The sequence below is a fragment of the Saccopteryx bilineata genome, chromosome 2 (assembly GCF_036850765.1).
Source record: "Saccopteryx bilineata isolate mSacBil1 chromosome 2, mSacBil1_pri_phased_curated, whole genome shotgun sequence".
Taxonomy (NCBI): Eukaryota; Metazoa; Chordata; class Mammalia; order Chiroptera; family Emballonuridae; genus Saccopteryx; species Saccopteryx bilineata.
This window is the reverse complement of record NC_089491.1, coordinates 387,216,839-387,239,526: the sequence shown is the minus strand read 5'-3', so window position 1 is coordinate 387,239,526 and position 22,688 is coordinate 387,216,839. Positions and strand designations below refer to the sequence as shown.

General features: G+C 55.6%; 2 protein-coding genes across 4 annotated transcripts in view; both read left to right on the top strand.

Moving 5' to 3' along the window:
• The window catches only part of LOC136327248 (phosphoinositide 3-kinase regulatory subunit 5), a 74,165-nt gene extending 64,934 nt beyond the window's left edge, over positions 1-9,231 (top strand). The window contains exons 10-19 of one of the 3 annotated variants that reach the window (XM_066264256.1): positions 355-1,066; positions 1,179-1,341; positions 1,669-1,794; positions 2,280-2,405; positions 2,579-2,672; positions 2,896-2,972; positions 5,658-5,751; positions 5,887-5,969; positions 6,523-6,635; positions 6,773-9,231. In XM_066264256.1, coding sequence (XP_066120353.1) covers positions 355-1,066; positions 1,179-1,341; positions 1,669-1,794; positions 2,280-2,405; positions 2,579-2,672; positions 2,896-2,972; positions 5,658-5,751; positions 5,887-5,969; positions 6,523-6,635; positions 6,773-6,920 — 1,736 coding nt within the window. In that variant the 3' untranslated portion in view covers positions 6,921-9,231. Of the gene's footprint in view, positions 1-354; positions 1,067-1,178; positions 1,342-1,668; positions 1,795-2,276; positions 2,406-2,578; positions 2,673-2,895; positions 2,973-5,657; positions 5,752-5,886; positions 5,970-6,522; positions 6,636-6,772 lie in introns of all 3 variants that reach the window. The other 2 variants (XM_066264257.1, XM_066264255.1) reach the window with 2 other exon arrangements.
• A 10,647-nt stretch (positions 9,232-19,878) lies between these two features.
• PIK3R6 (phosphoinositide-3-kinase regulatory subunit 6) overlaps positions 19,879-22,688 on the top strand; it is a 52,811-nt gene continuing 50,001 nt past the window's right edge. Inside the window, exon 1 of the mRNA XM_066255540.1 lies at positions 19,879-19,952. The gene's annotated coding sequence lies outside the window, so the exon portion shown is untranslated. The remainder of the gene's footprint in view (positions 19,953-22,688) is intronic.

Sequence of the window (22,688 nt, the reverse complement as noted above, 5' to 3'; positions counted from 1 at the left end):
GGCCTGTGTGGCAGCCCCCGACGCCCCCACCCCGTGTGGGCCCCCTTCCCCTCCCGGCCTGTGTGGGCCCCCGTCCCCTCCCCGTGTGGGCCCCCTTCCCCTCCTGGCCTGTGTGGGCCCCCTTCCCCTCCCGGCCTGTGTAGCAGCCCCCGATGCCCCCCCACACACACACACACCCGAGCAGGCTCTAGGCTGAGCAGAGGGCAGCGCCCTGAGTTCTGGGCGGGCCTCGACCCTCCTGCCGTCTTCTCCCCAAGCCCGTTCTGTCTGAACCTGTTGCCCCTCCCAAAGGTGAGCAAGGGGGGTTCCAGGGGCCCAGACCCCCAGCTGGGGCCTTCCCTTGCTCCCCTGCAGACATCCTGCAGGAAATCCTGCTCAAGGAACAGGAGCTGCTCCAGCCAGGGACCCTGGGGGACGAGGAGGAGGAGGAGGAGGAGGAGGAAGAGGACCTGGAAACGGACGGGCAGTGCGCCAACAGGGACTCCCTGCTTTCCAGCTGCTCGGAGGCCTCCGGGGACTCCGCCCTGTCCCTCGCCTCCTCGCAGGCCTGCGGGGCCGCCCTCTCCCGCCAGCTGCTGACCTCCTTCGTCTCGGGCCTCTCGGATGGCATGGACAGTGGCTACGTGGAGGACAGTGAGGAGAGCGCCTCGGAGTGGACCAAGGGGCCGGGCAGTCGGGTACGCCGAGGCCACCGCCGGCCCGGGCAGAAGTTCAACAGGATCTATAAGCTTTTCAAGAGCACCAGCCAGTTGGTGCTGCGAAGGGACTCCCGGGGCCTGGAGGGCGGCTCGGACCCAGCGCAGCCGCTGCGGAGGGCCGGGAGCCTGTGCGGCCCCCTGGACAGCCCGCCGCTGCCCCCCGCGCGGGCCCAGCGCTCCCGCTCCCTGCCCCAGCCCAAGCTCTGCGCCCAGCTGCCCAGCTGGCTCCTGGCCCCCGCCGCGCGCCACCGGCGCCGCCGCCCCTTCCTGAGCGGGGACGAGGACCCCAAGGCTTCCACACTACGTGTCGTGGTCTTCGGCTCCGACCGGATCTCGGGGAAGGTCGCTCGGGCGTACAGCAACCTGCGGTAAGAGCCGGAATGGGGGTGCATCGCCCTGCCCTGGGCGGAGGGGTCTGCGGCTCGAGGCTTGGGGCCGACGGGGACCCACGTGCTCCTCTCACCGTCTCCCGGTTCCCAGGCGGCTGGAGAACAATCACCCCCTCCTCACACGGTTCTTCAAGCTTCAGTTCTTCTACGTGCCTGTGAAGCGAGGCCAGGGGACCAGCTCCGGCACCTGCCCGGCCCCTCCGAGCCAGACAGCCCCACTGCCCACGGACTCCCCGAGGCACGCCAGCCCCGCAGTATGTCCCCGACCCTGGACCAAGTGGGTGGGAAAGAAGTCAAGACATGAGCAGGTCCCAGTTTCCTGAAAGGGGGCTGATGGGAAGTCACCAGAATCAATCACTTGTGTTTACAGGGCACGTCCTTTGGCATGGCCCTCGCTCCCAGGAGTGGTCCTTGCCCTGCACCTGAGGGTGGCATTTTGCTGAATGACACAGACTGAAAGTTGTCAGGCGTGTCAGAGGGCAGGGAGAAGCTCAGGTTAGGGCTGCAGGGCCACCCCAGGCCCTGGGGCTAGCGTGGCAGCCCTCCCGGGAAGCAGGGAATGACTCGGGCCCTTGTCTCAGGAGCTGGGCGCGGCCCAGTGGGAGGAGAGCACCAACGATATCTCTCACTACCTCGGCATGCTCGACCCCTGGTACGAGCGCAACGTGCTGGGCCTCATGCACCTGCCCTCGGAAGTCCTGTGCCAGGTGAGTGGCCCCGGGGTGGGGAGTGGAGGCCCGCTGGCTGTGGGCAGTTGGCCTCGCTTAGAAGGCTGGGTTGGGGGGGGGGTCCAGCATAGGGCTCCATGGAGGACCGGGACACACTTGGAAATGAGCAGAGAGAGTAGGTGGGAAGCAGGACTGAACCTGAACACAGGGCACCAGGGGGCAAGGGTGGGGTCGCCCCAGGGACAGGGAGGGTCCTCAGGAGCGTCCAGGGGACCTTAGGCTGCAGCCCCCATCTTCAACTCGACTCAGCTCCGTCCAGCTCCGCCAGAGGCCTTCCTGGCGGCCGGCCACGGTGCTCCCCGACTGTTCTGCCTCCTGCTCTGGTCTGGTGCCCCCTCCTCTGCTCTCTCCCTCTGAGTCTCTCTGCTCTGCACGTGTGTGCACGTCCCTCCTTCCCCTCATGCTGCTCTGCCTCCCGCTCCCGGGGCACCCGTCCCTCTGACTCGGCCCCCCCTACCCAGCAGTCCCTGAAGGCGGACTCGCGGCCCCTGGACGGCTCCCCCACCTCGCTGCCCATCCTGGCCGACATGCTGCTCTATTACTGCCGCTTTGCTGCGCGGCCGGTGCTGCTGCAGGTCTATCAGACAGAGGTAAGCTGCCCTGCCGCCCCCTGCCGCCCCCTCCCTCGGCATCGCCAGGGCCCAGCCTGTGCCCGGCTGGGCCTGCGGGTCCTGTCCCCACCCCGTGGCAGCGCCCAGCCCCCAGCCCTGTGCCGGAAGAGCCTGGTGTTCCCACACTGATGCTCGGGTCCTGCCCTCTCCAGCTGACCTTCATCACCGGCAAGAAGACCACGGAGATCTTCATTCAGTCCCTGGAGCTGGGTCACTCTGCTACCACACGAGCCATCAAGGCTTCAGGTGAGTGCCGCTTATGTCCTGGGGGAGGCAGGTGGGGTATGGGGGCAGGTGCAGCCCCAGGGTGAAGCCCTGGGAGGTAGGACCACAGAGGAGCAGAGTCCCGGGACAGTGTGACCCTGGAGAGTTGGGGTCACCAGAAAGCAGGACCAGAGGGGGAAGAGTAGGACGAGCCCCAGGGTCTGTAAGTGACACTGAGGGAAGGGTCTGTCTGCGTGTGCCACAGGTCCTGGCAGCAAGAGGCTGGGCATTGACGGGGACCGGGAGGCCATCCCTCTGACACTACAGATCGTTTACAGCAAGGTAAGGCCGACGCTGGGGCCCGTGCTCGTCTTGGGTCCGCCCCTGACCCTCCCCACCCAGAGCCGGACACCGAGGGTCCTGGGCCCCAGTTTTTAAGCTGGAAGGCCGCAGAAGGCCTCCGCCCCTGTTCTCTGCCTGCCCACCTGAATGTGCTCGGCAGTTTCCACGAAGTGTCAGGGCCTTGGCACAGGCTAGGGGCGGGGGTGGGACAAGAGTGGGGCTTTCAGAGGCCCAGCGAGGGACAGGTCATGCTCTGCGGGCTAGCGTGTACCCGGCTGGGCACGTGGGAGGTGGGACTGGCGTGAGAGGGAGTGAAGTGACTTCTGAGGTGGGAGAAGAAGGGGGTGCCCATGAGCACACCAGAGGGCATGAGTCTCTAAACATGTCACACTTTGGGGTACAGGCCATGGGAGGCTTGACCTCGCCAAGGGGGAGCCCTCCTGCCTTCTCTTCTTTCTTCCTTCTTTCCTTCAACCATTCAGAAGGTATTCGTGAGCACCTACTCCTGCCAGGCTCTGCCGGGCAGGGGGAAGCAGGGGAAGCAGGGAAGGCAGCTCCTCCCTTTAGCTTCATCAGAGGAAGGAGATGGACAGGGAACGAGGAAACAGGGAAATGGCCAAGATGGTGTCAGCCTCGTGAGCACTGACCAGGCGATAGCAGGGCTGAGGGACAGTGATGCTGGGCTGTTTTCCATTCGGTGGCCGTGGAGGTGAGCAGGAGAGACTGACCCCGAGAGCTGTGTGCCAGGTGTTTGGTAGACACCCACTCTGTCCCAGATGTTATTCTAGGCACAGGTATGTTCTCAAGAGTGAAGAAAATGCTTACAGCCTAGAGGAGACAGCAGGTACTGGTTAGATGAACCCACAGATGTATAATGACAACCGTGACAAACAGATGGAGGAGCGGCACGTGGCACTGTGAGATCCTCCAGGGCGATCACTCACCCGAGACAGTCAGGAGCTGGACAAGGCCTCCTGGAGAAGAGACATTGAGTCGATATTGGAAAGGAAACCGGGAATTAATTAAAGCTAAAAAGGGAGGGATGTATTCTCCAGACAAAGGAGACAGCACGTTCAAAGGCCCCGAGGGGGAAGAGAACCAGAACATTAAAAGTAATGAGGGGGCCCTGGCCGGTTGGCTCAGCGGTAGAGTGTCAGCCTGGCGTGCGGGGGATCTGGGTTCGATTCCCGGCCAGGGCACATAGGAGAAGTGCCCATTTGCTTCTCCACCCCCCCTCCTTCCTCTGTGTCTCTCCCTTCCCCTCCCGCAGCCAAGGCTCCACTGGAGCAAAGATGGCCCGGGCGCTGGGGATGGTTCCTTGGCCTCTGCCCCAGGCGCTAGAGTGGCTCTGGTTACAACAGAGCGACGCCCCGGAGGGGCAGAGCATCACTCCCTGGTGGGCAGAGCGTCGCCCCTGGTGGGTGTGCCGGGTGGATCCCGGTCGGGCGCATGCGGGAGTCTGTCTGTCTCTCCCCGTTTCTAGCTTCAGAAAAATACAAAAAAAAAAAGTTAAAAATAAATAAATAAATAAAAGTAATGAGGTGAGGCTAAAGAGACAGGTGGGCCGGACACCAAGACCCTTGATTATGAGGAGGGGAGTTCTGTCTTGTCCCAGGAGCATTGGGTATCCCTTGAAGGGGCTTAGTTTGGGGGCGGTGCTGCACACGTGTGTGACATGATCAGACTTGAGGTTTGGAAGTTCCCTCTGGCAGCTCTGTGGGAAACAGAGTGGAAGGGTCCGCAGGGGATGTGGCAAAGCCAATAGGAGGCTCTGGTGTTTTCCGAGACAGAAATGTGCGCAGCCAGCACCAGGAAAGAAAAAAAATAGGAACTGTATGTGGGGTGCTGTGAGCAGTCTGCTGCGGCTACCAGTACTGCGTTCCCAGAAGCAGCGCAGGTGCAGCAGGCGCAGGTCATGAACACGGGACACGCTGAGTTTGGAGTGCCCGAGAGGAGGAAGGAAGGAGTCAGAACAGGCAGTCGGACGGATGGGCCTGAACTCAGCCGTGAAACGCTAAGATGGGTGTCTAGGTGGTTGAGGTTCCCCTCGGGGTGCAGAGAGCGGAGGACCCGGGAGAAGGTCCTGAGACCTGTGTCATGTGACCAGGGGCAGAGGAGGGCTTGTGCCGTGCAGAGGCCCCAGCCAGAAGGGTGGTGGAGAGCCAGGAGCGTGCCACCACCAAAGCCCAGGAGAGGCCGGGGGCGAACAGAATTAAATTCTCCTGTGAGGTCAAGTCGGCTGACCTTGAGACTGACCAAGGACTGAGACATGCTCTTGGGTTTGGCAACAGGGAGGTGCCCAGTCAAAGAGGAGTTCCGAGTGGGCTCTGCCAGGAACTCCAAGCCCGTGGGCCCCTCTCTTCCTCTTCCTCGCTGGGGGCTCAGCGGAAGCGCATCAAGACCACCCCTTGAGGTGCTCTCAGCTCTTGGGTCCTATGACCCGGTCACAGGCTGGCCCATGGACCAAGCCAGTGACATGGCGCCCCTCCCCGGGGTCTCTAAGGTCTATACCAGGGCAGGGTGCTTAGCAAAGAAGCCAGCACACCTGGGCGAATGAGAGAGCTTCCCGGGAGTGCTGATGACGGGCAGCTCCCTGTCACTGGCGACCTGGGGCCTCTTTGAAGTGAAGGCAGCAGGCAGCGGGGCCTCCAGGTGAGAGGGCATCTGGCTTTGCTGCCTTTCCAGGGGGCCTTCAGCGGGCGAAGTCGCTGGAGCAACATGGAGAAGGTCTGCACCTCCGTCAACCTCAACAAGGCCTGCAGGAAGCAGGAGGAGCTGGGTTAGTGGGGTGGGCGGGGCGCAGGGGTGTGGGCGGGGCGCGGAGGTGTGGGCGGGGCGCAGGGGTGCGGGCGGGGATCAACGGTGTGGGCGGGGAGGGGCCCTGAGCCCGGCCTGAGCTGCCGGTGCCCTTCAGACGCCAGCATGGAGGCCCTGACGCTACACCTGACCGAAGTGGTGAAGAGGCAAAACCCCAAATCCAAGAAGGGCTTCAACCAGGTGAGGGCCCCCTCTCCCTGCAGCCGCAGTCGCACCCGCAGGAGACTGCCCGGGTGGGCGTGCGCACCTGTGTGTGTGCACGTGTGCACACGTGTGTGTGCGGGAGCGGAGGGGTGTCCCTGGGCTGCAGGCCGTGTGGGTGGGAGGAGAGAGGGTGAGGGACGACGTGGTTCGGGGTGTGCCCGCCCGTGGCGTGCTGTGGGGTGTCAAGAGGAGGAGCGCACGGGCACGTGGAAAGGGTCCCCTGAGTCTGAGTTCGAGCGGCTGTCGGGGAACCCCGGGCCGTGGGGGACCCCAGGGCTCCCACTGTGAGGGCAGTGAGGGGTGCAGTTTCTCCTTAGAGGAGGACAGAGGCTGGGGAGGAGCCAGGGCCTGATGGAGTCCTCAGACCCTTCCCCTGAGCTGGCCATCAGCCTTGGAGAACTGAGGGACAAACTGCCCCCTTACCCCCCAGAGCTGGCTGGGCAGCTCCAAGGGCAGGAACTCTCCGGGGCTGGGATCTATCTCCGTGTCCAGGGCTCTGGGGACTGACTGACCTGGGCCTTCCTTCCAGATTAGCACATCGCAGATCAAAGTGGACAGGGTCCAGATTATCGGCTCCAACAACTGCCCCTTTGCAGTGTGTCTGGACCAGGACGAGAGGAAGATCCTGCAGAGTGTGGTCCGGTAGGAGAGAGGGGCCCCTCGTTCTGCCTCAGCTAAGGGGGGGCCAGGGAAATGGTCCGTTTCTGCGCGTTCCCACCCAGAGCCCTGGGCGGCCCTGGAGGGAGTGAGGCCTCCCCTTACTCCTGCCCTGTCCGCAGGTGTGAGGTCTCACCTTGCTACAAGCCAGAGAAGAGCAGCCTCAGCCCGGAACCCCAGAGGGGCCCCCACCCCCAGGCCCAGGCCACACCGGACCTCTGCTCCCTCCTCTGCCTGCCCATCATGACGTTTAGTGGAGCTCTGCCTTAGCGAGGGCCTCTCCCAGCCTGGACAGAACGCCAGAAGCAGCCTCCTCTCCCCAGACGGTCGACGGTGGGGGGTCTCGCTCCTTGTGGAGAATCAGATGGCCCTGTGCCGGGTCAGAGCCCTGCTGTGGGCCCGGCGCTGAGCAGGTGGCAGGGTGTTCGCGGTTTCTGGGGCCTTGGGGCTCAGTCTGGGACAAAACACAGCCCTCGGACCCCTGGAGCGGAAAGGAGAGCTGATCTCTGAAGGCCCTGGCCTCTGACATGGTCGAGTATTTTTTCTTGAAAAACGATCAGAGGCCCTGGTGCCCTGGGCTGTGGTTTAGGCCTCTTCTCCCTTGTCAAAGATGGGACAGCGTGTGTGTGTAGAGCTCAGTCCCCTGGACTCTAGAAACGGGTGAGCCTCTCCTTCCTGACCGTCAGTGCCGCCCCCCACCTCTCTGTCTCTGTGTGTGTGTGTGTCTCTCTCTCTTACACACACACACCCAGGCACACACATGCTTTCTCTCTCACAAGTTCCCTGGGTCTTCTGAAACACAGCACTAACACTGTCTCTTGTCAGGACCCCGACTCGTCCCCTCTGGGGGCCCTTTCCAGATCGGAGGACCTTGGGAGACAGGACAGGCTTAGATTCATTGTGGCTCAGTGACCGTCTCGTCCAGCGACCAGAGGGAAGATAACTAACATGGAGCCTCCCTTTCCTCGGCTCGAAGATGGGGAGAGAAAGCCTCCCTAAAGGGCTGGAAAGGCATTGCGAAGGGCCTGGCCCCGTGGCTCGCCCATAGCCTGCGCTCAGGACGCGTCAGCGGCCTTACCCTCTGCACGCTGACGCCCCTTCTGGCCCTGGGGTGCCCTCACGGCCTCGGGGACACTCCATTCACTCCTTCCCAAGTCACCAGGCCCGAGGCAGCAAGGAGCGGTTGGTTTTACCCTGGGGAGGAGGAATCGCCTGAGTCCAGGTGGGAAGTGGGTTGATGGGGTGCCCCTGGCCTTCGCCACCTTCGCTCCCAGCTTGGCCCGCGGGCCCCCCACATCCATCTCACTCCTTGGGCTGGTGCACAGAGTATGCACCATCTTGCAGCCCCAAGTTCACTGGCTCCTTTCTGGTGCCTGAGCAGGGTCGCAGAGGAGTAGAGGACAGGGTGCCAGGCTCTGCAGAGCTTAGAACCGGACCCAGGGGACACGGGTGATAGGACAAGAGAGCAAACAGTGCAGCACTGCCCGGCTGGTGTCGTTTCAGAAGTCTGCAGGAGACGTGGGCTAGGGTGACAGTGTGGAGGGCAGGGCTTGGGGCCCGGGTTTGAGCTGATAGAGGCGAGGAGGGGAACCAGGAAAGTGGACAGCGGGGTCCTGCACAGAGCCCTTCCTTCCTCTCCTTCTCCTGCTTCGGACTCCTGTCCAAAGGTTCCGGGCCTGTAGGAGCCCGTGAGGCCCCAGTCCAGAGTACTGCCCCCGGAGAGAAGTGGACACAGCCCCTCCCCAGGACCGCCATTCCCACCCTGTCCAGGACTTCCATAGAGTGGTCAGCCATAGCCTTTCTATATTTTTTGTGGTGGGAAAAGATTGTCTACTACAGGACCAATGGGGGTTCAAGAATAAATGAAAGAATTTAATATTATTGTTAATTTTGTATTTAATGACATAGAATTAGAATTATTTGGTAATTAACTGCTATTTGGGCGATTCACATAAATCACTTCACATATAGCAGAAATAAGGTTCTTGGGATTGTTTTATTTATCTTTTTGTAATTTTCCTCTCCGTAGAAAGTATATTTGTGCTTAAATTTTCTGGGACACAGTTCCCTTTAAGCCTTGTCGGGCTGCTGAAAGGAAGGGACGTGAGCTCAGTGCTGGCTCCCTGGATCCGAGCTGCTTTCAGACCTGGGTCATAGGGAGGGAGAGGAGAGGAGAGGAGGCCGAGGGGTGGGGGCGGAGGAGCCTGTGATCTGGGGCAAGGACGGAAGCACCGGGCTCCACACACAGCTGCTCGGGATGGAGGAGGAAGGACAGGAGACGCCCCGGCTCTGCATCAGTTAGCTACTGCAAACAATAAAGCACATCTCCTACTCTGTGGGCTACGCCGTGATTATTTATTCTTGCTCATGCATCCGTGGGACATCTAGGGATCCCTCGATCTGGGCTGGGCTCAGAGCGGCTTGACTCCGAGCTGCAGGTGGGGTTCAGGTCTGCGCGGTGGCTCTCTCAGGCACCTTGGGCCAGAGTGGTAGCACAGGTAAGCAGAGACGTGTGCTGCCCCTAAGTCCTGGACTTGGGACGGGCACTGTCTCTCCTACCGTTCAGTTGGCTAAAATTGAAGAAGCCCATCAACTCATAGATTCAATAAACTCAGCAAATCTTACACAGGATAAAAACAAAATTCCACGGGAAGAGCATTTCACCTCTGATTTTTTCCCCCCCAAATCCCATAACCCTAGTCTAATCATGAAGAAAATATCAGATCACCCAGACTCTGGGACATTCTGCGAAGTAATCAGACCAGTCCTCCCCTTGATAGTTAGTGTCATGAAGGACAAGGAAGGACCAGAGGACACTGAGCAGACCTGAAAACTAAATGCAGTATGGCACCCTGGACTGGCTCCTGAAACAGAGAATATCAATGGAAAAATGGTGAAATTCCAATAAAATCTGGTGCTTACTTTTTAAAACACACACCCGCACACGCACACAGGCACCTCGTTGTCAAACTCCTGGGGAAAAAGAGTAATGAAAAATAGCACATAGCCCAAAGGAAAAAAATGCATGCTATCTTCAAAGGAACAATAATTATACTGAGATCTCTCTTCACAGCAGAAACACAGAAGCCAGAAGACAACCAGATGACACCTTCAAAGTGTTGGAAAAAACCCAGTCAACTTAGAATTCTCTACCTAGTATTGTCCGATGATTTTTTTTTTAAATTTTTACACTGTTCACAAGAGACACACTTTAAATCTGAGAACAACCAAAAAGCTAAAAGCAAAAGGGTTATGCAAACCTGACCAGAAATGCTAGTGGTGTTACACTAATAGCCGACAGAGGGTTTAACGCGAGACAGTACAAGAAATAAAGGGCGGCATTTGATAAAAATCAAGGAGTCAAGCCAACTAAAGGACAACACAATCATGACTCTGTGTGCACCCAATAACAATCGTTTAAACTCTAACGCAGAGACTGACAGAATGAACACCTCCACAGCCACAGAGAAGGACTTTAACACGCTTCCTCAATATCTGATCAAACAAATAGACAAAAACTCAGTCATGATATAGAGATCTGAACGAAACAATTAATAAATGTGATCTCTTTGAAATTGAACACTGTTGCCCAAACAACAGAACTCACGTTACTTTTACGTACAAGTAGAATAATCAAATTTGAAATGATTCAAATCAAAGTATGTTCTCTGGCTGCAATGAAATTAAACTATCAATAATAAAAAACATTACCAGAAAGTAATGTTTTTTACTGCTTGGGAATTAAGTACTACATCCCTAAATAATTCATCGGTCAAAAAATAAAGTAAAAGAAGTGAAGCTAGAGACTATATTGAACTGGTTAGTAATGAATATAGGACAGCAGATTTCTTGGGGTGCTATAGTAACGCTTAGGAGGACATTGTTTGCCATGAAGCATACCTTAGAATGCAGCAATAGCTAAAAATTAATCATTTACATTTACATCTCAAAAAGCTAGAGAAAGAACTGTTCTCTCACCGTTCCTGGGTTGGGGATGTCCGAGATCAAGGTGCTGGTGGATTCCGTACCTGGTGAGGGCTCTCATCCCGGTTTGCAGATGGCCACCTTCTCACTGTGTCCTCACATGGTGGAAAGTGGAAGCTCTGGTTATTCCTTCTTCTTCTAAGGACACTAATCCCATCCTGGTGGCTCTACCTTCAGGATGTCATCTAAACCCAATTACCTCTCCAGAGATCCTCTCTCCTAATACCATCACTTTGGACGTTCAACACATGAATGTGGGGAAGACATTGTCAAATAAAAATATATACATGAAGCCGTTTTAAAATGGAGCTGGAGCTGCCATCTTGAAGGAGCTACCTTGTACATTTGAGTCCACAAACTTTTAGAAGTTAAGTCAGGGCAACATAGCCCTTGGACGGGGCCTACGCCAGCACTGTATCCCCAACAATGGTTTGCAAAGACAAGCAGAAAGTGGTTACCGTGACTACTGCTGGACTGGTGGCGACCACACTGAAAATGAGAAACACTGGAATGAGAGTCACTATGTTGGCGTACCTACACCCCCCTATACAAGTGCCTTCCTTCCGTCTACCGATGTAACTGTCCCTTCCCTTTCTCATAAACGCCCCTTGCCTTGGTCTCCTAATCGGAATGCTGCGTGGGCTTCTAGCTTGAATCAATGCTTCCTAAATAGCTATTCTTTTTTTTTTTTTATCTCAAATAAATGCTTGCAAACTTGTCAAGTCAACTGTAGACTGCTTAAAAATAACTTGTTTAACACGAGACACAAAATATTTAGCATTCCCAAAAGAAAAAAACTAAAAAGTGACCAACCTCCTGAAGCAGGGGTCGGGAACCTTTTTGGCTGAGAGAGTCATGAACGCCACATATTTTAAAATGTAATTTCATGAGAGCCATACAACGACTCATGTACATTACGCATTATCCAATAAAAATTTGGTGTTGTCCCGGAGGACAGCTGTGATTGGCTCTAGCCACCCGCAACCATGAACATGAGCGGTAGGAAATGAATGGATTGTAACGCATGAGAATGTTTTATATTTTTAACGTTATTTTTTTTTATTAAAGATTTGTCTGCAAGCCAGATGCAGCCATCAAAAGAGCCACATCTGGCTCGCAAGCCATAGGTTCCCGACCCCTGTGACCTGAAGGAATCAAGCTGGTCAGATACAAGTCAGCAAGATGAAGAATGTGTCACCACAAGGGGGCAGCACCCCTCCGCCTGTCCCTTCCCACCTGGGTCAAGAATTGGTACTGCATCCGCCTACAGTCAACCTACCTCCAAAAAGAAAGGAGAAAAGGTAAAGTCTGTAAAAAGAAACACACGTGAACACTTGAAGAGCAATGGTTCACAATAAAAGTAGGAAGACCAATAATGCAAGCAGTCAGCAAATGTTTTTCTCTGAAGGGACAAAATACAAGATCTGTCACATGTTTGCTTGGTTTGTCTTTTGTTTTGACAATGCTTTAAAAATATAAAAACCATTTTTAGCTCAGGGCTATACAAATAACAAGCAGTTTTCTGGCCCCCCGGGTGGAGTTTTAATGTTCCTTAAAATGATAAGTAAAAAACGGAGAATTGGACCTCTACTTCTACTCTTTTCGACAAAGGTAAAAAAGTATCTCTGGGTTTTTTTTGTTTGTTTGTTTGTTGTTTTTTTCATTTTTCTGAAGCTGGAAACAGGGAGAGACAGACAGACTCCCGCATGCGCCCGACCAGGATCCACCCGGCACGCCCACCAGGGGCGATGCTTTGCCTACCAGGGGGCGATGCTCTGCCCCTCCGGGGGGTCGCTTTGCTGCCACCAGAGCCACTCTAGCGCCTGGGGCAGAGGCCAAGGAGCCATCCCCAGTGCCCGGGCCATCTTTGCTCCAATGGAACCTCAGCTGCGGAAGGGGAAGAGAGAGACAGAGAGGAAAGCGCGGCGGAGGGGTGGAGAAGCAAATGGGTGCTTCTCCTGTGTGCCCTGGCCGGGAATCGAACCCGGGTCCTCCACACGCTAGGCCAACGCTCTACCGCTGAGCCAACCGGCCAGGGCTATCTCTGGTTTTTAAAGATATTCACCACCTATCCGTCAGCAGAGACAGTTTGAAGAGAGACTAAATATCTGGCTCACCTTTTAGGATGCCTGGGACGAACCCTGGAATGAACCAACGTACCATCCGGCCCTCACTGGTCAACATTCACAGTGCAGTCACTGGGATTTCAGACACAGCGCCCGTGGGGACAAGGCCCTGGGCATTCACTTCTGCTTGTGTATTTGCCTCTATGGATGACGGTACAAAAAGCTCGGGCAACTCGGGGGCCTCTTATTAAACAGAGCACACAAAATGTAATTTCTACTGAAACTTTTGGAATTAAGTTTAATAGTACTGATGACACTTTTCTGTGAGTTTATCGACACTTGCCCAATATTTAAGGGATCAAAGCAGGTAAAGTGAATTGAAAGTCCTTTCTGAGAATCCCATCAGCCTTACCTTTCTGAGTTACCACCGTCAAGGCTGGGTTCATGATGGCTTGTTCTGCAAGGATAGGCCGTCTGACCGGCACCACTGGACCCCTTGTGTCAAAAATCGTTACCTGCACCTGCTTGCCAGCTTTCTGATGGCCGCCTGTAAACGCTGTCAGAACCCATGGTCCGTGTGCTGAGTTCAGTGTTGACTGGATTAATTCCCAGGTTTTGGAGCTAACCAGAAGAGAAATGTTTGATTACAGTGTTTTTCCTGTCTGAGGTACATTAGATCGAGCGCCTTCTTTACCAATGTTTAACAGAAGGAGGAGGAAACTTGATTTTATTATTATTATTTAAGATTTTATTTATTGATTTTAGAGAGAAGAAAGAGTGAAAAAAGGGGGGAGGAACAGGAAGCATAGACTGGTAGTAGTTGCTTGTTGTATGTGCCTTGACCAGGCAAGCCCGGGGTTTCTAATCAGTAATCTCAGCATTCCAGGTGACACTTTATCCACTGCACCACCATAGGTCAGGCAGGAGGAAGAAATTTTAAACAAGTTTAGAAGGAAGTTAACCTTAAGTGAATATTTGAGGCAAATGCTGACTGGCCTTTCTCTACCTTCAATAGGTGCAGCCAGTGCTGCACATATACTAGAATATTTATAGAAGAAATATCTAGAAGTAGAATTGTGTAGGATGAGGCATAAATTTCAAAACCAACACCAAGTAGATTTACCTATTTCCTATGTCCTTGCCAGCCATGTTATCAAATGGCTTCATATTTTATGGTTTTTTAAAATGTTTTATTCCATTGAATTGGGGGCGGGAGTGGACTGACAGTAATTCAATCTCCTCCTGTATGTGCCCTGACCGAGGATTGAACCAGCAACCTCTGTGCCTCGGGACAATGCTCTAACCAACCAAGCTATCCGGCCAGGGCTTGATGTTTCAATAGAAGAAAATCTCTCATATATACTTCTTACAAGAAAAGCCTGAACATCTTTTCATGTTCAAGAGCCGTTTGTCTATCTTTTCCCACCAGCTGTCTCAAATATCCTTGCCTGTTTTTCGCTCGACAATTGCTAGTATTGCTTGGAAGGAGCTTTCTATATATTAATAAAGTTTTCTCTCTGAAATGAACTGCAAACCTTTTGAGTCTGTTTATGGAAATATTCTGTGCAGTCTATTTCATCACTTAGACTTGCGCAAGCACACGTGTGCGTTCCGGCCATGGTGTCACACTTAGAAAGATTTCTACCAAATTTCCTTCTAAGACTTGACGCTTTCTTTTTTGTGTTCCAGATCCACTGGGAATTTATTTCAGTGTTAAGGTTCCAGGTCCTACCTTTCTCTAAATGAGTGTTCAGTATCATTTGTTAATAACCTTTCATCACTAATTTGAAATGCCATCCTCCTTTCACATTGAATTCCCAAATGTATTTGTGTTCACTTGTGTGTGTCTATTGTTGACTCTAGCCAGTTTTTTGGGGGTTTTTGTTTTGTTTTGTTTTGGTATTTTTCTGAAGCTGGAAACGGGGAGATACAGTCAGACAGACTCCCGCATGCGCCCGACCGGGATCCACCCGGCACGCCCACCAGAGGGCGACGCTCTGCCCACCAGGGGGCGATGCTCTGCCCCTCCGGGGCATCGCTCTGTTGCAACCAGAGCCACTCTAGCGCCTGGGGCACAGGCCAAGGAGCCATCCCCAGCGCCCGGGCCATCTTTGCTCCAATGGAGCCTTGCTGTGGGAGGGGAAAAGAGAGACAGAGAGGAAGGAGAGGGGGAGGGGTGGAGAAGCAGATGGGCACTTCTCCTGTGTGCCCTGGCCAGGAATCGAACCTGGGACCCCTGCACGCCAGGCCGACGCTTTACCACTGAGCCAACCGGCCAGGGCCTCTAGCCAGTTTCTTTAATCTGCCTGTGCATCAATGACACATTTTTATTTATTGAGGCTTTACATAGTTTTTTTTTCCTTCTTAAGTGAGAAGCAGGGAAGCAGAGAGACAGACTCCCGCATGTGCCCCAGCAGGGATCCACCCAGCAAGCCCCCTATGGGGCAATGCTCTGCCCATCTGGGGCTGTTACTCTGTTGCTCAGCAACCAAGCTATTTGAGCACCTAAGGAGAGGTCATGGTACAATCCTCAGCGCCCAGGGCCAACTTGCTCCAACTGAGCCGCGGCTGTGGGAGGAGAAGGAAAGGACTGGAGAAGCAGGTGGTCGCTTCTCCTGTGTGCCCTGACCAGGAATTGAACCCGGGTCATCCACACACAGGACGGACACTCTACCGCTGAGCCAATCAGCCAGGGCCTTTACATAGTTTTAATTATCTGGTAGGGTCTACCCATCTCAGCCCTCTTTACTTTCAGAATTTTCTTAGATATTATATTACTTACCTTTTTGTTTAAGTCAAAAGGAAAATTTCAGAACCCCCCCAAAAATATGGGGGTCACAGCAATTCTTCCTCTGGGTATTTACCCAAAAAGTCCAAAACACTAATTTGAAAAGACATCTGTATCTCTATGTTCATTGCAGCATTATTTACAATGGCCAACATATGGAAGCGACCTAAGTGTCCAGCAACAGACAGTTGGATAAAGATGTGGTACAGATATACAATGGCCAGAGAAAGGATAAAATCTTACCATTTGTGACAGTGTGGAGGGACTTCAGAGGTATTATGCTAAGTGAAATGGTCAGTCAGAGAAAGACAAGCACCATATGATTTTACATATACATGGAATCCAAGGAACAAAATAAACAACCAAAACAGAAACGGACTCATAGAGACAGAGAACGGACTGATAGGGGCCGGTGGGGAGGGACTGGGGACTGAGTGGAGAAGGTGAGGGGATTAAGGAGTACAGATTGGTTGGTACAAAGTAGTCAGGAGAACTAGGCAGTGCAGCACGGGGGATAGTCAACAATGCTGCAATAACGATGTATGGGTGTTATCACTTTATAAAGTGTACGATTGTCTAACCCACTGTGCTGTATACTTGAAACTAATGCAAAATAATATTGAATGTAAACTGTAATTGAAAAAGAAGTAAAAAAAATAGGTAAGGCGGGCCCTCCTGGAAAGAGGAACGAGGCTGGAAAGAGGCAGTCTGCAGGAAGCTCCGTAACTTCACGGCCCCAAGGAGAGCTCCAGGATCGGACTCCACATGCCGCTGGGACCAGGCAGCCTGACAGCCTGCGCTCCTCCCTGCAGGGGCGGCTCCGGAGCTGTCCCCGCCCCCCAGCACCCTCCCACTCCCGCTGTCTCCCGTCCCCCACCGTGCCTACCATGCCCAGGACAGTTACAGACGCAGCGGCTGGTGATAAGAGGGGCAGTGCAGCCACAAGAGGCGACATCAGCTTGTGATTTCCGATTCAGTTAGGCCCAAGCTGATAAGAACAGCACACTGCCCGGCCCTGCCCAGTCCTGAACCTGCGGGGGGCTGGGCTCCTGGGCTTTGTTTCCTTCTTTTCTTTCCTCTTTCTCCTTTCTTTCTTTCTTTCTTTCTTTCTTTCTTTCTTTCTTTCTTTCTTTCTTTCTTTCTTTCTTTCTTTCTTTCTTTCTTTCTTCTTTCTCTTTCTTCTTTCTTTCTTTCTTCTCCCTTCTTCCTTCCTTCCTTCGTACCTTTCTTTCTCTTTCTTTTTCTTTCGTTCCTCCTTCCTTCCTTTGTTCCTTTTCTTTCTCTTTTTCTTTCTCTCTCTCTCTCTTCCTTCCTTCCTTCCTTTTCTTTTTCCTCTCTCTCTTCCTTCCTTCCTTCCTTCCTTCCTCCCTTCCTCCCTCCCTCCCTCCATTCACCCACTCATACATTTACTGTGTTTAATGAGCCAGGCATTCCCTTATCATTCTCTTACCCTGTGACGAGTGGAATAACGAATTCTCTGCTCTCCTGGCAGTTGCTGTGGAAGGCCAAATGGGTGAGGCAGGCATGTGACCTTAGAACTCTAATACAAAGATGCGACCAAGAATGTGTTTCCAGCCCCATGAGGGGGACAGAGAAATACATGTCGGGGTGGAGTAGACCTCGAGCAAATGATTTAAATTTCTGGAACCTTTCTCTTTTTTTTTTTCTTTTGGTCAAATGTTCTCTTCTAGGAAATGAGGGCATGGAACAAAATGTATTCAAGCCCTTGCAGAAAAAGTGACTTTTCCTTTGGCTGCAAGTGACAGAAGACTCAAATAGGCTCAGTGAATAAAAGGGGCGTGTACTGCATCACGTAGCTGAACAATTTAAGAGGAGATCTAGGCCTCAGGGTTTCAGGCAGAGCTGAATCGGGACACCCAGACAACGCTGATGGCCATCTGTCTCTCCCGTTGACCCTTTAAGCCAAATCGATGAAAGCATAGAAATTGGTGAGCTTCACAAAGGTCTAGAAGTGTGTTGAAGAGTCCCACAAATACTGCTTGGCTTCCAAATGTGAAAAAAAGAAAGAATATGACAAGTCAGCAAACATGTCGCCTCGGAGGACGCCTGCTCCCCAGGAATGCTCTCTCCCCACGGCCGAGGTCGGCTGGTGGCCTGCACCCCTGCATCCGGGCCCTCCCTGCACCTGGGCCATCTGCACCCAGCCCTCCCTGCATCTGGGCCCTCCCTGCACCATGTGCACCCTCTACACCCGGGCCCTCCCTGCACCATGTGCACCCTCTACACCCGGGCCCTCCCTGCACCTGGGCCCTCCCTGCACCCGGGCTCTCCCTGCACCATGTGCACCCTCTGCACCCGGGCCCTCCCTGCACCATGTGCACCCTCTGCACCCGGGCCCTCCCTGCACCATGTGCACCCTCTACACCCGGGCCCTCCCTGCACCTGGGCCCTCCCTGCACCTGGGCCCTCCCTGCACCATGTGCACCCTCTGCACCCGGGCCCTGCCTGCACCATGTGCATCCTCTGCACCCGGGCCCTCCCTGCACCATGTGCACCCTCTGCACCCGGGCCCTTTCTGCACCATGTGCACCCTCTGCACCTGGGCCCTCCCTGCACCATGTGCACCCTCTGCACCCGGGCCCTCTCTGCACCATGTGCACCCTCTGCACCCGGGCCCTCCCTGCACCATGTGCACCCTCTACACCCGGGCCCTCCCTGCACCATGTGCACCCTCTGCACCCGGGCCCTCCCTGCACCATGTGCACCCTCTGCACCCGGGCCCTCCCTGCACCATGTGCACCCTCTACACCCGGGCCCTTTCTGCACCATGTGCACCCTCTGCACCAAGGCCCTCCCTGCACCATGTGCACCCTCTGCACCCAGGCCCTCCCTGCACCTGGGCCCTCCCTGCACCTGGGCCCTCCCTGCACCATGTGCACCCTCTGCACCAAGGCCCTCCCTGCACCTGGGCCCTCCCTGCACCCGGGCCCTCCCTGCACCTGGGCCCTCCCTGCACCTGGGCCCTCCCTGCACCCGGGCCCTCCCTGCACCTGGGCCCTCCCTGCACCTGGGCCCTCCCTGCACCATGTGCACCCTCTGCACCCAGGCCCTCCCTGCACCTGGGCCCTCCCTGCACCTGGGCCCTCCCTGCACCATGTGCACCCTCTGCACCAAGGCCCTCCCTGCACCATGTGCACCCTCTACACCCGGGCCCTCCCTGCACCATGTGCACCCTCTGCACCCGGGCCCTCCCTGCACCATGTGCACCCTCTGCACCATGTGCACCCTCTGCACCCGGGCCCTCCCTGCACCATGTGCACCCTCTGCACCCGGGCCCTTTCTGCACCCAGGATCTTCCTGCACCCTCTGCACCCGGGCCCTCCCTGCACCCGGGCCCTCCCTGCACCCAGGTCCTCTCTACACCCTCTGCACCCTTTGCACTCGGAGGGCCCTGCCTCTTTCACAGCGTTGACCACCTTCTCTTTGACACTGTCCCCCCCCCAGCCTCTGGGGCACTCCACTTTTCCTCCTGCCAGTCTTCTTTTTTCCGCTCTTTCCCGCCGAATCCGGGAAAGCGAGGAGCGGGGCTCTAGGAGACCACGCAGCCCAGGGAAGGCCGAGGGTGTGGAGAGGCCACAATGGCCCAGGACTTCTGGGAGGAGGCAGAGGGGAGGGATGGAGCCTGGGGTCGGGGATCAAAGAAGGGCTGGATAAGGAAGGTCAAGTCACCTGCAAGTCACCCTGCAGAGTTCAGGGTTTGGCTGTTCTCTTGAAGGTCACAGGAAGCCACTGAAAGGGTCATGTGCTGGGACTGTGTCACACTACCTGAAGGAGACCCCTGGCTGCGAGTGCAGGTGGATTTAGAAGGGGACATCAGGCTGTGGCTGTAACTCAGGAGAAAGACAAAGGTGGTCTGATGAAGCTGCGAGGGGGTAAAGGGGCCAAGTCACAAGCTGCCAGGACTCGGGACTGTTCAGATGTGAGAGGAGAGGGAGCCAGGTGTGAAGGATGACACTCAGGTCTCCGGTTCTGAGGTGAGGAGCAGAGAAATGCGTTAGAGGGAAAGTCACGAGCCAGGCTCATGCACACTGAGCTGGAAGTGCTGGAGGGCCATGTGCCCGAGGATGTCCAGGGCCAGGGCGGTCGGAGTGCCTGGAGCTCAGGAGAGGGGTCAGGGCTCCTGGCATCACGGCCCAGTCAGCACCAGGGGGACTCTTTCGAGGTGCCTACCTCCCGCCAGATCAGAATACAGAGCTCTGGTGACCAGGGGTGAGCACAGAGCAACCTCACAGCAGGATGTGCTCTGGGAGGAACTCTGAGGCCTGTGGGGAAGGGGAAGGGGAAGGGGAAGGGGAAGGAAGGGGTGGGACAGAGCGGGCCTGCCCAACACCAGGCTTTCCTCTGCAGGTCTGGGGGCCGCAGTGGGGACCGAGCACCCCAGCCTGGGCTCCTCTCAGACATCGGGGTCCCTGTGGGGAGCCGCGCTGCAGCAGCTGAGCCGAGGTAGGTGCTGGCTCGGGTGGGGGCTCCGGGGAGGGAGTGGACAAGGCGGACCCAGCAGAGCAGAGCAGAGCAGAAGGGGGTCCCTGGCAGAGGGATGCTGATAGGGGTCCCGGTAGGGGCTGAGACACCCCCAGCTCTGTGAACGCAAGGCCCAGCCTTCTGAGAAGGGTTACCCAGGTCTGGCGGCTACTAGGACCACTCTGCCAAGTCAGGATTGTCGGGCCCATTTTCACAAGAGAGGACGCAGGACCCCGTGAGAAGACCTCTTCTTTCTTCTCCAAATCCTGCAAGTGCCAATAGTAATAATAAGACTAACTGTATATGCCTGGTGCTGTACAGGACCCTCGTTACCCCATTGGACTCTCACGAGCAATGGGAGGTAGGCTGGATACATATTTTAATGTCCATTTGAGTCATGAAGGTCCTGTCTATATAGGTCAGGAGACTAGGGCTTAGAGACATGAGGCAACTTGCCAAAGATCACCGAGGGGGTAAGCAACTCGAAAGGAACCTTCTGGGTCGGCCCTCCGCACCCCCTCCGGGACATCATCTCCGTCCCTCTCCTGGGGAATTTGGAGCCAGTAGTGCTGAGCTGGCCTGTCTTCTCACACACATGATTGAGCATCTTCTACGCGTGAGGCCGGTGCCAGCGTCCAACCACGTCTCCAGCCTCGGGAAGCTGACCGGGTGGCGTAGGGCTTGCGACAGGGCAACAGCCGACTAACACAGAAGTCAGCTGCGCCAGCAGGCTGGCCGGGGCGGGGTGCGAAGGCAGAGAGGGACCCCTGGATGCGGGATCGGGAAGGCTCAGCGCCAGGCAGACGGGCTGCGTGCGCGCAAGAGTCAGCAGGCACCCGTGCGAGAGCAGCCCAGTGTGCAAACCCCGGAGGAGGGGGGTGGTTGTGAAGGCTGGTGTGAAAGGAGAGAGCAGCTCCAGATCCGATCTGGCCACTGAAGTGTAGTTTATGGGGAACTTACAGGCATGAACCTGTTCTGCTTCTTCATTTGGCTATAAGTGGTTTTATTTAGTCTTCACAGTAATCCTATGAGGATGTGTTATTAGGCCTCCTTTAAAGTTAGGGAAACTAAGGCACAGAGCTTCTAAGCAACCAACCCAAGTTGCCATAGCAACAGGGAGGGCTGAACCCAGGCAGCCCAGCACTGATGCTACCTGCCAGGCTACACGGCCCCTCCCCAGGGCCCGCCTCTCACCTCTGTTATCTCCAAGAAACCTGTCTCCTGGACTGACATGGTGAGCGTGAGTGCCCCGCCATGGTCATCACCACCTGGTCCCTGTGGCTTCCCGGTCTGCGTTCTGGATCCCTGCCCCCCGAGAACAGTGCTCTCCCCTCAACCCCAGACTGGCTTTCCGACACCCAGGGTGTTTCCTTCCCGGCTCTGGGGAGACAGAGAGGAGGAAATGGGCCCGCCCGGTCCACAGGGGAGGGTCGCGGAGAAGGAGGGCCCTCAGCTCCCTGACCGCTCAGGATCTGGAGAGCCCAGGTGGGCCTTGCGGGGTGAGCGCTGAGGGAACCCTCTCGGAACTCTGAGCTCTGCGCCTGCGCGCCCTCTCCCCTACTGCGAGCTACTAATCACATGCTCTAAACCGGAGAGCCAGTGTCTTCTGGCAGGTAGGTGTGACTGTCTCAACAGAGAAAGGTCAGAGGTCTGGAAATAGCATCTGCCCCTGAAACCCCCTGAGGGGGGCAGTGTGGTGGGAGGAGGAGAAGGCAGATCAGTGGAGGAGGCAGGGAAATGGCCACTGGGGGGGGTCCCTGTGTCAGGGTGGTGACTGAGGACATGAGGGAGACAGAGATGCAGCCCTGGGAAACTGCATGTCTTTTTTCCCAGGTTCTGGTCTGGGCTAGAACAGGGGGGGTTCTTCTGTCTAAACAGCCTGTCCTAGGAGCCCACAATAAGGGTTTGGGGTGCTAGGCGGGCCGAGGGCTGTTAGCACCAGGGGCCTTTGTTGTGAAACACGGACCCTGAGCCAGGCCTCTGCACATCCTCCTCTAAACCCTGCTTGTTTCAGTCCTTCCTCCAGCCGGAAGCCTTCTCGCGTTATCTTGCATCAACTTCTGGACGCTGGCAGCTGTGAACGCACTCCCCCAGGTCTCTTCCTGCTGCATCCCGTAGAGCCGCCTCGCGGTTCCGCGGACAGTCCTGAGGCCTCCTCAGTCCTAACACAGGGACCTGCCGTGTGTCTGCGCCTGCCCCGAGGGCTGCGCATTGTGAACGCACGAGGGCAGGACCCTGGCACTTTCACCGCCGGTGCCCCATTACCCGGCGCAGTGTGTACCGCATAGAAAGCCCTGGATAGATACTGTTGATGAACGACTATCAGGCACTCACAGGAAAACCAGACAGTGTCATGTGTTGTCTGGCAGGTGTCTGCATTTATGGAGAGATGCCCTCCAGATCCCAATGCATTCATTTATTCATCTGGTCACTGCTGCATTTACTCATTCCTTGTCTCTGGTCTCCTCCCTCTGTCAAGAACTAGGAAGGGTCTAAGATTTACCCTACTTGCAACTGACAAGTTAGCGCCTGACACTTAGCCAGCTCCTCCCTGCACCTGGGACATGCTTCCTGCAGCTGTCACTTGGCTTGCTCTCTTCCTCTTGCAGGCTTCTACACAAATGTCACCTCTTCAGTGAGACCTCCCTGATGACCCTCTTAAAAAACAGCAGGTGTCTCTGTCCATTTTAAAGTATTGCCATATGCCCAGGACCTAGA